The following is a 16,589-nucleotide window of genomic DNA, read 5'->3' as shown; positions in this document are numbered from 1 at the left end:
AGACTGCGGGAAAAACAGTGTTTGCAGAGCGTGACGGGCTGATTTTCCCCGATTGCTAAACATTAACCTCCATTTTGGCGGCGGGGCCAGATGGAGGCCCCAGGAGAGGCAGGAGCAGGAGGCCACCCTTCTCTGCAAGCTGGTGGGGGAGAGGAGCCCTCGCTCTTACCCAAACTGATGGAGGACTCCAGGAAGCATTTCAGCCAGCTGGTCCATGGACGGGTACATGTACCTGGGGAGGGGCCATGCAGAGGCAGTTAGCGGGAGCCCGGACCCCGGCGGAGGTGATTAATACAAACAGGGCAGGGAGCGGGCAACGACCCACCCCGCGCGCCCAGACTCCCCAGGCCAGCCCCCCAGCGGCCCCCATTCCAAGCAACCACAGTGTACACAGACTGCTCCTCTTTTTTATTTTGCAGAGGGACCCTTTGCAAACCTGTTCCAGGTCCCACCCAGCGCGTGTGATGAGCATTATAAGCTCACCGAACCTTTGCAACAACTCTAAGAGGTTGCTATGATTTCTGCCTTATAAAGATTGTAACTATCATTGATGCTAAGAGACAAGCCACATGGCTTCCCTGAAAAGCATGGACTTGGTGCTCGTAGGATTTTAAGGCCCATGAACTCACTCACCTGCCCAGGGAGGGCTCCTGGCAGTCCCCCTGTGAAGTGCTCATGACCTTAGGGAAGCCCCTCCCTCATCCCCTTTGACCAGGAGATGCTTGGCAGGGAGCCTGGGAGGGCCAGCCACCCCGATTGGCTGGAGGCATGGGCTGATTGGCCCTGGGAAATGATGCCCAGAGGGATTTGAAGGCACAAGGATGCCTGGATCTGCACATCCTCTGGGACCACACCTTCTGCTAATCGAGGGCTGTCAGAGCTCCCCTCTGCTCTAAACTGGCCCCTAATAGCAGGTGCAGAGAGGGAGACAGAGGTGCGGACTCATGTCTGGGTGGTCAGGGAGCCTGCAGGCTGCCTGGGTCTGTACATAAAGGCGAGGGCTTCCCCTTTGCCGGATGCAGGAGACGACAAAGTCTCCTGTCACCAACTCTTCAGCAAGACCCAGAAAGAGTCACTTGTTCCCACTGTGCCCACTGTTCCAACGGGGACACCTATGGCGGAGCCCTGGTACCCCACGGAGCCACTTCCCAGGCTGGCTCCTTCTCTCGGCCACCACCAACCCCCCCGCCCCAACTGTGTCTCTCTGAACCACGTTCTTCCTTCCAGGTTCTCTATGGTTTTGAGGCTGGCACTCCTCTTGGCCTTTGCACATGCTGTTCCTCCTGCCTCTCGAAGCAAACATGCATTCACCTCCCTCGAATGTCCAGAAAGGAGCCCAAGAGCCTCTGCCCTGCCAGGTGACAGTAACCCTAGCCAGCGTCCCCACACATTTTCTTTCCATCTTCCCGGGCAGAAGGCAAGGATTCACTGCTTTCACAAGCCCTTGGCTGTCCTCAGGGAGCCTGGCCCTTTTGGCCGAAAGCAGGTCTACACCCAGAAGCCGCGCAAAACCCATGATGGTCTAGCTGCTGGGGGCGGGGTTGACATGGATGGGGAGGCATATTCCACAGTGCTGAACTCAGGGAGGGGAAAACAGAGCAGGCAGGAAGGATTCCCCTAACAAAGGAGTTACCGGCCCTTCTTCATGCCAGGCTCCTGGTGAGGCCACGGGGAGCCCATGTGAGCAAAGCAGACACAGTCCCATGCAGGAGCCAGGCAGTGAGTCATCAGAGACAAGTGGGTGTCACAAGGGCAATGACGACCACGAGGGCAGGGAGGTGCTGAGACGGGGAGGCTGAAACCGGCAGACCTGTTCTGCTCATGTGGTCAGGGAGGGCTTCCTGGAAGAAGCGCCACTGAAGGGGACATGAGTAGGGGGAGCTTGAGGACCAGAATGTAGGGAACATATTCCAGGTGGAGGGATCAGCATGTGCAAAGAGAAAGAGCCAGGAAGTCCCTGGCTGGCATGGCTACACATCAGTGGAGCCACTTTCTTTCTGAAATGGCCATGGCTCAGGCTGAAGCTAGCAGCCCCCAAAGGGTGACAGAGGGGGAGCCACCTAACCCCACAGCTTCTTTCCTCACTGCTCTTGGGGGCCGAGTGCACAGCCAGGAGGCAACAGGATTATACTCACCCGACCCCATGTGTTAGAAGCTGACCCCGAAGCCAGGAGGATCCCAGCCGGGGGCCCTGAGCCCTGCCTTGCTGTCCAAGCCTCAGCATGAAGGGAGTGCACCCTGGAGGGCCAAGGAGACCCCCAACCATGGGAGGCAGAAGGGAGCCAGGCCCCACTCAGACAGTGGTTCCGTCAGCTACACCAGAATCACTGAGTAACTTAGGGGAATAAATACCCTGCACCTTGGCCTCCAGGTCAACTGAATAAAAATTCCTGGGCGTGGGGCCCAGGCTTCAGAGTATTTTTGAAATCTCCCAGTGGGGAGCTAAGAGCACTGGGTTAACCTAAGTCTTTCTTTTTTTTTCTTTCTTTCTTTTTTTTTCAGGGCTGCACCTGCGGCATATGGAAGTTCCCAGGCTAGGGGGTCGAACTGGAACCGCAGCTACTGGCCTACATCACAGACCCATCAACCCCCAGATCTGAGCCACATCTGCAATCTACACCACAGCTCACAGCAACACTAGATCCTTAACCCACTGAGCAGGGACGGGGATTGAACCTGTGTCCTCATAGATACTAGTCGGGTTCGTTACCGCTGAGCCACAACAGGAACACCCCACCTAAGTCTTTCAAACAACTGTTCCAACCAAAGGTGGATATACTGGCAGAACTTTGTCTTAAACTGCTGCTGTACTAAGAAGGTTTTAGGAGTTCCTATCGTGGTGCAGCAGAAACGAATCCAACTAGGAACCATGAGGTTACGGGTTTGATCCCTGGCCTCAGTGGGTTAAGGATCCAGTGTTGCCATGAGCTGTGGTGTGGGTCACAGACGTGGCTTGGATCTGATGCTGCTGTGGCTGTGGTGTAGGCCAGGGGCTGTAGCTCCAACTCGATCCCTAGCCTGGGAACCTCTGTATGCCATGGGTGTGGCCCTAAAAAGCAAAAAAAAATTTTAATGGTTAAAATGGTAAGATTTGGACTATATATATCTTACCACAGTTAAACACACACACACACACACACACACACAGTGAAAAGCCAGACTAATGCCTCCACCCAACCACCTGCTTCCTCCCTGCCCGGCTTTGCGATCCCTCCCCTGGGGTGCGAGGCTCCCTCGTCTTACCCCGCGGGGAAGGAGGCAGCACCGTCCTGCTGGCCCGGGGCATCCACGTGGCAGACGGCAAAGTGCTGGGTGATCTCCTGCATGTCCTCCGAGTTGAAGAGGGGGTTGTAGCAGGTCTTGTCTGGAGAACAGGCAGGAAAGAGAAGACGAGGAGGAGGAAGAAGTTAGGAGAGAATGGCGTGTGTTCATGCTGCTTGTTTCATGCCTACGCCTACTCAGCAGGGGAAGGAACTTCCAAGAAAGAATGCCTTTTCTCCCCCACTTTGCTCTGGTGATAAAAGGCAAGAATAAGTCATGGGGCAGGGGAGTGGGTGTGGAGGTGGAGGCGGTCGGTAAACCCTGCTTGTCTGCACTGGCGGATGACCTTGAATTTCCAGTTGGTCCAGGGAGGGATCCCACTGGGGCTCCTGCTTCTTCCCCCATCGTGGCTGGGTTGTCCTCACATATAAGGCCGTGATGGTCCGAGTATGAGGTGGGGTCGCCCCACTGACACTCCCTTTTTCTCTGGGTCTCCTAAGCCTTCCCATCAGGGATACTGGCCAAGGCATGCGAGGTTTTCAAACAAATGCTTATGTGGCCTTGGAGGAGCCTCCTCATTGCTGAGGGTATGAGGGAACGACAGCCAGCTGGTCCCCAAAGCTTTTCCCTTTTCTGCCCAGACTCACCGCTGGACTACACTTCCCAGCCTCCCTTGCAGTCAGAGGCAGGCACGTGCCTGGGTTCAGGCTCCCATTGCCTCTTAACACCTGCCTGCCACCCATTCCTCTAGGTTTTTCTCTCTTTCTTTCATCTCTGTCAGATGTGGATGAGCCAAGAGAAGCCTCAGTGGCCCCGGGGGATGGTGGAATCACAGCTCAAAGAAGCCTGGGTCCCTGAATTGCCCCAGAATGCCCACTGAGTTGTTCGATGAGGGAGAAAGAAACACATATTGTGTTCAGTAAGCCACAGAGCCCTCGGGCTTTTTGATACAGCCCTTCCTCTACTCTGAGGATGGGGGAGCAGCACCACCACACGCAACTCCATGTCCTCATGAGTCCAGTGGAACAAGATGGCACGTATTGAGCTACGTAGCCTAGGATCCGGCACATGACGGTTACCAGGGGGCATACAGGAGGAGAAGAGCTAAAAGGGAAGTGAGAGTGAAGGAGGAAAAGGGTTTTCAGGGACTGACATCATTCCCAGCCTCGAGGTATTCGTAAACTGAACGGAAAAAAAAAAAAAAATGTGAATCAGTCTGTCAAAAATCAAGCAAGCATCCAGCTTGCAATGCTCACTGGACCAGAAAGGGCTGTGAATTCCTTGTAAATCATCACAGAATCGTTTCTGCTCTGTGTAACTGTAATCTTAAGTAGCTCTTATTCCACTACCATCTGTGAAAGCCCACCTTTGGCAACACTTCGTGGGAATCACAGACCCCGCATTCACAGCAGCAGTACTCGGCACAGTGAAAAGGTGGGAGGCATCCAAATCAACTGAGAATAAGCAAAATGTGATGTGTCCACACGATGGACCATCGGACTTCTCCTGTGGCTCCGTGGGTTAAGGATCTGGCATTGTCAAGGCAGTGACTCAGGTCACTGTTGTGGCGTGGGTTCGATCCCTGGCTGGAGAACTTCCACTTCCATAGCCAAAAAAAAAAAAAGATATACAATAGAATGTAAAACATTAATATATAGTATGCTATGGATCAATGCCAATGCTGAGAATATTAGGAAAGAAGCCAGTCACAAAAGACCTCATGCTGTGTGATGCCCTTGATAAAAAATGTCCAGACTAGGCAGATCCTTAGAGACAGAAAGTAGACTCCTGGTGAACGAGGGCTGGAGGCAGGAGAGACGAGGGGCGATGGAGACGAGGACAGGGTTCTCTGCAGAGTGAAAAGGAAAGTTTGAAAACGGATTGTGCCGATGGCTGCACAATCCTGTGAAAATGCTGAAGACCGCCAGAGGCCTTTGTTAAAAGATGTCACTGCCACCCAGACAAATGGTGGAGGGTCCCGGAGACCCCAGCATCCCCATGCCCAAGGCAGTGCATCCCAGGCTCCTGTGTCTGTGGCAAGAGGTCTTCCCAGAACAGCTCCTGGAAGTGTCAGGAAAGGGGAAAAAGCCGGGACCCCTCTTCCCAGCCGTCCTCATCCCCCAACCTGGGCGGGAACAGGCTTGCCCAGGCCACGCGGCTCCTCGGGACTTACGGTTCATGCCAATGTCATGGTAGGTGAGGATGACGGGCCGGTTTCCCTTGGGGGTCCCGCACAGCGTGACGTGAATGGAGCCATGCAAAGTCTCGATGTCCTGCTCCTGGGGAGAGACAGACAGACGGGCCTGTCACATGGGAGCTGCCGCCAGGGTGCGGCTGGAAGGACGACCCGCAGACTCCCAGCACGCCTCCCCCTGCGGGCTGGGGAAGCGTCTCATCTGGTGGTGGGATCGCTGGGCTCTGGGTGGCAGGTTTCCCTGAGCAGAGAAGCCACCCCAAGAGGCAGAGACATGAGTGGAAGGGGGACCGGGGGAGGGCCCCCCATTCCTGGAGGCCAGTGGTTGTCAATCTGAGAGTTTGGCTCAAAAACAAAGAAATACACCCCAATCCTCAGGCTCCACCTCAAGAGCAGGAAAACCCAGTATCCATGCCTTTTTTTTTTTTTTTTTTTTCTTTTTAGGGCCTCACCCACAGCATATGGAAGTTCCCAGGCCAGGGGTCGAATCAGAGCTGTACCTGCCGGCCTTCACCGCAGCCACAGCAGCTCAGGATCCGAGCCATGTCTGAGACCTACACCACAGCTCACGGCAATGCTGGGTCCTTAACCCTCTGAGCGAGGCCAGGGATGGAACCCGCATCCTCATAGATACTACTCAGGTTCTTAACCCACTGAGCCACAGCGAGAACTCCCAGTATCAGCACTTTGAACAAAAACCCACTCCCTTCTCCAACCCTGACAGAGCGAGGCAGGGGCTCGGGCTCTCACTGTAGCCTCTCCTACACTGCCATCTGCTTCTGTGAAACAGGAAGGGTAATGGAACCTCGGGGGGAAGGGTGAGTGTTTTAAGGTGATGGGAACAGATATAAACCAGTATAGACTGGAGGGGGCGCTGACCAGGCCCACCCCCAGCACGAGGGTCCTCCCGGGCCCTCTGACTTATCACCCCTGCGAAATGACTGCCCCGAGCCAGAGTCAGCTGTCTGCCTGGCTCTCTCTCCCTTCCTCTGAGTGCCTGTTTGCTCCTGTGTACACAAGCGCTGGAAAAATCCAGCCAAAGAAGCAAAGGTCCAGCCCCCTGTGGGGGCCACAGATCATCTGCTGGGCCCTGCCCTGGCCCAGAAGCCACCGTGGGAACAATGGCTCATTGTGGGTGCCGCATTCTCTATTGTCTCCCCAGCTGACCTACACGCTACCCTCTAAAATAGGACCAGCAGACCAGGGTCCCTACAGGCCTGGGGCATCGGGGTTCAAGTGCAAGCTCTGCCCCCTCCCCAACCCCTCTGAGCCCCGGGGTCCCCACCACTAAGACAGGAGGGAGCCACCCCAGCCAGGGTTCCTCAGCAGAGGAGACAAGCTGGGTCAGAAACACAGCGCCAGGAGGGATGGGGTCATTGGGTACACAGTGGCAGAAGTGAATCAGGTGTCTGGGTGCCACCTCGGTGGCAGGTGTGGGATGTCCAGCCCTGGCGGGCACCAAGGATGTATCTGGCAGCCCCCCAGGGTGGGGATGGGTAACAGATGTTGACCGATCTCTTTGGAGGCCTTGAAATTATAAAACCTTCAAATTAAAACATGTGGAGAACATGGTCAATAAACTATAATTTTAAAAATGATGGAAGATAATATGAGAAGAAGAATATATGTCTATGTGTGTAACTGAGTCGCTTTGCTGTACAGCAGAAATTAACAGAACACTGTAACTCAACTATAATGGAAAAACTAAAAATCATAAAATAAAAAGTAATTTAAAAAGGAAAAAAACAATGCATAAATAAATAAAGCGTGGGACCAGAGTTGACTCTGTCCAAGAAGGAAGGGGCTGCCTCTGCCCTGCTTGCTGTGATATCCTCAGGCCCCGGCACAGCTCAGATCTGTTGGAGAAAGACTTGACACCCACCTAATCGTGGTCAACATGGATTCCCCAGAAAGTCCGCTGACCTATTTTCGGTTCAGGCTCCCCTCTGCCATTTAATGGGCCACGGGAGTCTCGGCAAGTTCAGCCCCGTGAAAGTCCCAGGACTGGCGTGAAATCTCCCAGGATTGGTACAAGCCTCACAGATCCCTACTGCTTCACCTGCACGAGGTACCACGTGGGTCCCATGGCCAGTGGCCTCACACCACCACCCACGTCAGCCTGTGTTGATGTCAGAAGGGCCATCAGCCATGGTTCTCCTTGTTGGGAAGGATACAGAACCCCATCTCAGAAAGGCAGGGCCCTGGTGAAGGCCTGCAGGTGTGGCATGGTCTCCTAGACACAGGTCAGCTCAGGCGAGGGATGCGATTTGCTAAATGCCCACCAAGAGTCGGAGAGCCTAGAAACCCATTTTCCAGATGAAGACATTGAGATGACTTCCCCAAGGGCACGCAGCTTGTAGGGTGAACCGGAATTACAACCCGCGCCCACTGGGCCCTCATGCTGGGGTTGGCCCCCACCAGCCCTCCTCTGAGTTCTGTGCCAGCAGCCCACACGCGGAGGAGGGAAGGCGGGTGTGATGGACCAGGAAGTCAGGTCCCCACCAAAGTGACTAGATTGCTTTTTATCTTCCCAGCATCTCTAAAAACCAGCAATCGGGAGTTCCTGATAGGGCGCCGTGGGATAAGGATCTGGTGTTGCTGCAGCTGGGGTGTAGGCTACAGCTGTGGCTCAGATTTGATACCCCAGCCCGGGAACTTCCCTATGCCACAGGCATAGACAAAAAATTCAAAAACCGAAACCACCCCCCGCCCAGCAACCACAAGATACACTGGCACGTAGAGCAGAGAAATAATATCTGCTCCTCCCTTCCTCCCGGTTATGCACCTGCCCCCAAACGGCAGGAAGGTACAGCAGGTACGTCAGACTCAGAAAAGCCTCAACAAAAACCTAACTTCCTGGGGCTGGCCTTTCATGCCACCCACTATGTGCGGGACACATGGTCCTTGTCATCTTCCTGCAGCATCCACTCCAATGACCTGCCTCCCCAACTTGCCAATTTGACCGCAGACCCCCAGAGAGAAAGGTTAGCTCTGCCCCAGACAGGGTCTGGCCTGGAGGAGGTGTGAAGAGGTTTAAGCGGTCTACACCACCTGTAAGCTGGTATGCTGTGAAATGGCAACTATGCCTTCCGTCTACACAGCCTGTAAGCTGGCAGGTGCTAAAAACAGCACCTACCACTAAGTAGTCCTCAAAGATTTCAGCTCTTTGGCTGCCAACTCTGGCTTGGGAACCTTGTGAACTACGTATGGCAGGCTCTGTCTGTGGGCCTCTCAGACGTGTATTATTCCCCTCTTTATAACATAATTCCCAGCAATGTGCCTGATAAAATTCTCTCCCCCTCCATCTCTCTTGTATTCAAGGGTGGCCAGAAGAGATGTCAGCAGAACTGCTGGAGCCTTGAGGATAATTTTGCTTTAAAGAATCAAACTTGGCCTTTGGATTTTTCCCTTTCCTCCTTCCACCTGCTTACTCCCTGGACCATGGGTGGGATGTTTGGGGATTCAGCAGCCATCTTACGAACATGAGGACAAGAGCCACTTGTTCAGGATGACAGAGCAGGAAGCTCTGAGACTGGGTGACATTCGTCGTTTGCTGTCCTAGGCCTTCTGGGTCCACAAAAACATCAAACAATTCCTTGTTTGGGGCACTGCTTGTTGGGTGATATTAATTCTCATGATACACCCACCATGTGACTTTGGCCAAGTTACCAGACCTCTCTGAGAACTCCCTCCCTCTGCGGGAAATGAGGTCAGTAACGAACCCATCTGCTCATGGTGCTTCTCCCCAGACAAAATCCACCGTGGGGACAGGGAAGCGTTTTGAAAATTGCAGCGTTTCCCTCCGCATCGGCTGTTACAGAGATCCCCGCCTCAGAGGTTTATGGTGAAGGATTATGATGAAGCCAGAAGGTCAACTGCCTTGGTTTAAGTCAACCAGGGACGATGGAGGAGAGCTCGGAGACCAGCCGCTGCCGCCTCCCTCTATAATCTGCCTACCCAGCAGACCCCAGGGAGACTCAGAACACTTTGGATCTGATAGGATGACACACTTACCCAGACTCTATCTAAGCCAGCTGGCACACGGGGCTGCCCCCCACTCAGTCTAGCCAGCTTTGGTCAAGTCATAGCCCAAGGGCAGAGGGCACCCTTTGGAACAACAGGCAAAGAAAAGCTGATTCTGGCTGATCAGACGCAGCATTCAAGGTTTGTTGAGGCAAGAAAGACGAATCACAAGAACAGAGACTCAGGAGAAAAATGCCAAGGGCTGCCCCAGTGCCATCATTTTGTGAAATAACCTACCATTCCTCCCATCTTCCTGGTCCATCTCCCATGTCCATGGTGGGGAAGGGGGGGGCCTGGGCACGCTCCAGATCTCACCCTGCCCATTGAGTAAGGAGCGCAGGCATGAGGAAGCATGTCCCCCCAGAGGGGGAGGGGGCGTATACGGCCAGGAGCACAAAAGCACTTGCATAGATGGACATCCCCTTACCGGGCAAACACTGGAAAGCCGGGTCTGGGCCCTGAGCTCTCAGAAGAGCCATTTCAGATGGCAAAGCCCGGCTGAAGTCCAGAAGCCAAGGGGACACAGCCGCAGGTGACAGAGTGGAGATTCTGCACGGGCCCTTGGGCCTCCAAGTCCTGACTCCTGGCCTGATGGGACACCGAGATGGGAAGACCTCAAGGAGGTCCCACTCCCTTCATGTGTCAGCTTTCTATTTTTCTTCTTCTTCCTTCCCCCCCGCCTTTTTTTTCTTTTTCTTTTGTTAAGGCCACACCCACAGCATATGGAAGTTCCCAGTTGCCGGCCTACACTGCAGTTTTCAGCAATACCGGACTCTTAACCCACTGAGCAAGACCAGGAATCCAACCTGCATCCTCAGAGACAATGTCAGGTCCTTAACCTGCTGAGCCACAAGGGGACGCCCTCAGCTATCTTTCTTTCTTTCTTTTTTTTTTTTTTTTTTGTCTTCTTAGAGCTGCACCCATAGCATATGGAGGTTCCCAGGCTAGGGGTCTAATCGAAGCTACAGCTACGCCAGAGCCACAGCAATGGCAGATCCGAGTCGTGTCTGTGACCTACACCACAGCTCACGGCAACGCCGGATCCTGAACCCACTGAGCGAGGCCAGGGATCGAACCTGCAATCTCATGGTTCCTAGGCGGATTCGTTTCCACTGCGCCATGAAGGGAACGCCTCAGCTTTCTTTAGTTCTGTCATCACACCAAGAAATAGAAAAGACGCTGCGGTTAGAAAATGATGTGCAGTGGGAGGAAGGGCATGAACCTGGGGACATGGCAGGAAGCCACGCCGAGGACCACGGCTCTCCAAGCAAGAAACAATCGGGAGCAGAGTCTGTTTGGAATGACGGAAAAGAGGAAGAGCAGAGGGGGCCAAAGAAGGCTCAAATGCTGAGTCTGATCACGTGTTTTTGTGGCCATCGTGACTCCTCGGGTCAGGGCTACGGCCCCCGTTATCACGGATTAGAAGACTAAGCCTGCAGGAGGTCAGGAGATTGGACAGGGACACAGGACTAGCGAAGACAGAGCAGACCTGAACCCGCCTCTGTCCATTGCACCTATTCAGCAACACCAGGAGCTGGGTGTCTACACTTGGTCAGCCTGACCGCCTGGGCTGGACAGACCCGGGGCGCTGATGGGAGCCCCACCACGGGGGTGCTGGCGACCGAGGAGCTCTGTCCTTCACCAGGGGGGCATTTCCAGGAAACCCGCAGAGGAGGGCAGAGGAGGCAAAGCCTCATTTGGCACTGACCCAGATGCGTGCCACTGCCATCTGTCACTCGGGGTTTTCTCTAAGTCCCAACGGTGTCCTCGGAAGTGAGGCGGGGGGATGGCGGGGATGGGAAACAGTGGGTTGAGGATTTCCAAGCCTCTGAGCGCTGCCCACCTCAGTCAGGGGGCAGGAAAACAAGAAGCAACTGTGTGCAAAAGAAAGGTCACCATTTCTATCTTCCCCAGGAGCTGATCTGCTTCCAAGAGAAGGGAAAAACATCAGCAGCCCCACAATGGGGATCAGACATCTTCTGGCCCCGCTCCACCCCACCAGAGCTCCAGAGTGGGAGCCAGACCCCAGGAGACCCTCCAGCCCACCGCCCCTCCTGCCCCAGCCCCCTCTGTCCCCTCCACCCAGAGGCCCTGCAGGCCACATCAGCTCACAGCACGGAGATCCCTGGTGGGCGCACAAACACAGGTTCCCATGGAAACCAAATCAAATCAAACTGTTTGAATAACTAAAGATCCAGGTGGAAGGAATTCAAAGAGAAAATCTGGAGTTCCCATTGTGGCTCAGTGGTAAAGAACTAGTACCCATGGGGACGAGGGTTTGATCCCTGGCCCTGCTCAGTGGGTTAAGGATCCAGGGTTGCCATGAGCTGTGGTGTAGGTCACAGACGCGGCTCGGCTCCCCTGTTGCTATGGCTGTGGCTCCAATTAGACCCCTAGCCTGGGAACTTCCGTATGTCTTGGGTGCGGCCCTAAAAAGCAAAAAAAAGAAAGAAAGAAAGAAAGAAAAAAGAAAAGGAACAGCAGGTCTACCAGGAGAGGAAAGGAGAGGCGACCTGAGGCCAAAGGAAGTAATTCAGCCTCTGATCAAGGAGTGATGAGCAGTGGACTCCACTCTGCAGCCCCCACACCTCCCACCCCCACCAGCGATACAGACTTTGGCTCCAGACAGAGTCAGGCTTTGCCATCTAGCTCATCAGCATGTGACACTGGGCAAATCCCTTAAACCCTCTCTGGGCCTCAATGAAGATGATAAGGATACCTCTTTTAAAGGGTTGTTTTGAGGATTTAATGAGATGATGCAGAAAAAGAGGGCAGCACAGTTTCTGGCCTAGAGTTAGTGCTCAGGAGACATCAGCTCTTAAACTCCCCGTAATTATCATATATCCAGCAGTCAGATGGGCCAAAATTTGGAACTATCTCAATAGCACCCTTGGACGAGTTTCTTCACCTCTCCAAACTGGTCTCCCATCTGCAAAGGAGATTATCACTTCCCACCTTGGCAAGGAGGCCCTGTGACAATGGGTGGGCACACAAATAGCCATTCCCTCCCTCCCCACTCCATCCTTCCCCTCAGTGGCCTTCAACAAAGCCTCCCCACCTGGAGCAGAAGTGGTAGGGCTGGATCACAAAGCATCTGCCAGCCTGGATATTCTTGGATTCTAGAATTCTAGCCAAAGAAAATAAACCAGAACCCAAAATACTCCCATTTTCCCCACTCATCAAATTTGCAAACACAACTGCCTAGTCTGATGCCAGAACCTTCTCTGCAGAGCCAGATGAAACCACTTCCTTCCTGCAGCCCCAGCACCTCAGGCCAGCAGCCCACCCAGCTCCACACTGAGGGCTCCAGAACCTTTCCGAGGGAGGTGCCTGGGGGACAAAGCAGGGTCTCGAGAGCTGCTGGCGGAACCTTCCATGCCCAGCCGTGCACCCATCCATCTGCCCTAAAACATCAGCCAGGCCCAAACGAACTGCCAGCCTAAAGTGATGTCAGCCAGGGAGAGAAAAGGCCAAGATGCCACCTGCTCTGGCAGCTGCGCTGTCTCCTAAGACAGCAGCTCTGGAGCAGCCTGCACCAGCAGCTTCTCACTGAGGACCTGGGGCTGTGTAGTTTGATTCCTGCCAAAAGAAAGAAAAGAAAAGAAAAAGAAAAAAATTCTTGACCACTTTGGGAAAGAAAAAGCATCTGCCTGCGTTAGTCAAAATGCTGAAGCAAACACTTCCCAAGAAATAACACTGGCTGGTTTTGGGAACACAGAGAGGCACCTTAGACCCCCTAAAACCCAACTCCCAGAGAACTGCCCAGATGGGGCTTCGATTCTGTGAGCCATGGAGACCAACTAAGTGAACAGACGCGAGCTGGCTGCCACTGAGGCAGGTCAGTTCTCAAATCCTGACACCAGCTCTACCTGCTACCTGTGCCCCGGGACAGGCACCCACGACCGTGCTTTGCAAACCATCGAGAATGACGCACTAGTGAGGCATTATCTTCACAGAGAGCAGACACACTCCGCTTTCTAAGTTTCTCCTATGACCCCAAATTTCGACATCTACACTAATCGTACGACCCAACAATGCCACCTCTGGGTAGGTACCCAAAAGGGCTGAAAGCAGAGTTGTGATCAGAGGGTCAGCACAGCCAAGGGGTCGAAGCAACCCGAGTACCCGCTGATGGCTGAACGGATAAGCCAAGTCTGATCTAAACATAGCAGAATATTATTCAGCCTTAAAAAGGAAGGACAGGAAGTTCCCGTGGTGGCTCCACGGTCACACACCCGACTCGTATCCATGAGGGCAGAGTTTCGGTTTCGCAACATGGAGATGGACAGTGGTGACGGCTGCACAACATGATGAATATTTGCTGCCACTGAAGTTCACACCCTGGAGAAGGCGAGGATGGTACATTTTATGTTACACGTATTTCACCCTCCCCCCAAAAAATTGGATGGAGTTCCCATCGTGGCTCAGCTGAGCTGTGGTGCAGGTTGCAGCTGAGGAAACAAATCTGACTGGCATCCATGAGGACACAGGTTCGATCCCTGGCCTTGCTCAGTGGGTTAAGGATCCGGCGTTGCTGTGAGCTGTGGTGTAGGTTACAGACACGGCTCGGATCTGGTGTTGCTGTGGCTGGGGCGTAGGCCAGTGGCTACAGCTCCAATTTGACCCCTAGCCTGGGAACCTCCATATGCTGTGGGTGCGGCTATAAAAAAGACAAAAAAAAAAAAATGGAAAAGATTCACAATAGAGTGCACAGACAGAGTGAGCCAACACTGATTGGGACACATCCCATCATGGTCCCCATCGCTATTCTCTCTGCCCTGCTGCTCAAATGAGGCTGGAGTGCCTGTCCCCATTTCATAGATGAGCAAACTGAGGCTAAAAGGAGGTGAAGCAGCTTGCTCTGGGTCAAAGAGTCAAGAAAGGGCAAACCCACCTCTCCAAGGCCAAGTCTGGGTGCCTCTGTGGCCTTGACCCCGGGGGAGTTCAGATATCACAGGGCTGTCACAGGAAGACAAAACCACAGCGCTGACGGCTGCTTCCGGGGAGGCGGTGGGGAGGCGTGGGGACACAGAGCTGACATTTCAGTGACAGAGAAAGTAGGTTGGTGCTCCCGCCCCAGGCCCACCCAGTCTATCCGGACTGACCGGTCGGCCCCCAGGGCTGCCATGCAGAGGGGCACAGCCCACAGAGCCCGTGCAATAGCTAGGGCCACGGCTGCCACAGCTGCTGCATCTTTACAGCTCCATGGCCCTGTGACCAGCTCTCTCTGTCCTCCTGAGGGTGGGAAACAGAGCAGGGGATCAGATGTCATCACTCTGGGCTCCTCCCACGAGGCTGCAGACTCAGCCATGACCACAGGCTGACACTCCCACCTGCGGGAACCCCAGAGGACAAGTGTGTCTGGAGGTATGGGCGTCCTTCCTCCTACAACCAGGGACGTGTGCGGGGGGCTGTGGGTGGCTCAGAGGCCCCCATACCCCAGAATCTAAGGGTCACCTTGACCCATCCCTGCAGGCCTGTAATCCGGATTCTCGCCACGCAGCCTCTGCTTTCTGAGTAATAAGCAGCGCTGTGAACAGCGCTGGAGGCTGAGTTATCACCAGGGGAGGCGGCAGGAGCTGGGGACCTCCCTGGTGTGTGACCTGGAGGCACCGCTCCTCTGTACAAGGTGATACCCACCCCCCCATCACCACCCAGGGCTCTGGTGAAGAGTAAATGAGTGATTTAATTACATAAATTAAAGGCAGCATGCTTAGAACAGTTCCTGGCACGTGGCAGGTACCCAAAAGCATCAGTTCTTATCGCTGTGTTAATTTTACCGGCGGAGGGTAAAGGAGGCGCAGAAGTCCTGAGTAGCTGGTTCAAGGGCACACACTTTGAAAGAGCTAGAATGAAACCTGGCTGGCCTGACTCAAAAAGGGTGGAGGCGGGGAAGATGCATTTGTTCAAGTTGGCCTGATCTCAGCTGTAGCCTCACCATGGCGGGTCTCACGGCCTGAGTGACTCAGTTTTGTCATCCATAAAATGGGGAGATGCCAGCCCTGGCATGAGTTCATCGCTGCCGGCGCACGGAGAGGCTGGGATGGCCGTGATGTTACACACCCAGGCTGAGGCGTCAGAGCTGCTCCCAGGGGTGAGAGGGTGTCTCTACACACAGCTGTTCTCAATCGCAACCCCCAGCCCGGGGTGGGCGGGATGACCTGTCCCAGCCCCCACCGTCCTGGTTTGCCTGCCCCAGACTGATGGCGAGGGAGTCACGAGGGCATGGGCTAGAAGGGCAGTCCCTGCCAGACCACAGTGCCCCTCTTAAGGAAAAGGCCCATGGTGACTGCTAACCCTGGCACAGGCCTCCTGCTCTTGGCCCTGACACAGACACCGCTGAGAAGCCATACACGCAGGTCAAGGTCAAACTGCACAGGGCACCCTGCTACCTGTGCGATAAAGCGCCAGCCACAATGAACCTGTGGTTTCCCCAGCTTTAGAATGGGGACAGCGATCCCAGTGCTGCTGGGGTGAAGCAGGATGTCCCCTACAGAGGACAGGTGCCACATGCCTGTCTGGGTGACTGGGGCCCGGTACACTATGGTGGTGTCATAAGCAAGTTCTGAACAAGGTGATGTGACACAGTGGGATGTGCTGGCCTCAGGGAACCAATGGCCAGACAGACACCAATACCTTGGACAAGCCCCAGGGGCCCCGCGGAGCTCAAGGTCAGGGTGCAGCCCGGACGAGGCACAAGCACCCCGAGACCCACACGCCTTGCATGTGCTGTTCACACACTGGCCTCTGTGATCTCACAGCAGCCAATGTTTCCGACCCCTCTCCCTCTCCCTCTTCCTTCCAAGGCCAAGGCCAAGATCCCAGGCTCTGATGGAGGATGGACCAGTCCCTGAAATATGAGATTCAGGAGGACGAGGGAGCTCTTCCGGGGGGGAAGGAGGTGGAATGATAATGAAGACTCAGGGCTCAGAATGGTCTGGAAGCTGGGGTGCCCAGGTGCTGTGCAGGTGGAGGTCCAGGTGAGCATGTCAGCCTGCCCCTGGCCTGTATCTGGTCCCGTCTCCTCCAGGAAGCCCGCAGAGAGGTGCTCAGGCTTCCAGCCCCACGCCCGGAGCCCAGCCCACCACAGGGATTCACAGTTCCTGAGGTT

At 54.6% G+C, this 16,589-nt stretch overlaps 1 protein-coding gene and 1 long non-coding RNA gene across 3 annotated transcripts in view; both read right to left on the bottom strand.

Moving 5' to 3' along the window:
- NDRG1 (N-myc downstream regulated 1) overlaps positions 1–16,589 on the bottom strand; it is a 54,857-nt gene that overhangs the window by 20,975 nt on the left and 17,293 nt on the right. Inside the window, exons 4-6 of one of the 2 annotated variants that reach the window (XM_085021617.1) lie at positions 5,435–5,540; positions 2,945–3,364; positions 170–2,625 (exon numbers count right to left, since the gene is read on the bottom strand). In XM_085021617.1, the coding sequence (XP_084877743.1) occupies positions 170–228 (59 nt within the window). In that variant the 5' untranslated portion in view covers positions 229–2,625; positions 2,945–3,364; positions 5,435–5,540. The remainder of the gene's footprint in view (positions 1–169; positions 2,626–2,944; positions 3,365–5,434; positions 5,541–16,589) is intronic. The other variant, XM_021088875.2, reaches the window with a different exon arrangement.
- Positions 5,903–15,071, bottom strand: LOC146403658 (uncharacterized). The gene is made up of 2 exons (XR_014843334.1): positions 11,904–15,071; positions 5,903–10,430 (listed from the first exon to the last, which is right to left on the bottom strand). It is a non-coding gene; the product is annotated as an uncharacterized LOC146403658 (long non-coding RNA).

The sequence above is a fragment of the Sus scrofa genome, chromosome 4 (genome assembly GCF_054392235.1).
Source record: "Sus scrofa isolate SSC_HxYL_T2T_F1_AM1 chromosome 4, Sscrofa_HxYL_maternal_Yorkshire_Landrace_v2.0, whole genome shotgun sequence".
Classification (NCBI taxonomy): Eukaryota; Metazoa; Chordata; class Mammalia; order Artiodactyla; family Suidae; genus Sus; species Sus scrofa.
The sequence above is the reverse complement of the archived record's forward strand: the minus strand, read 5'-3'. Positions and strand labels throughout refer to the sequence as shown.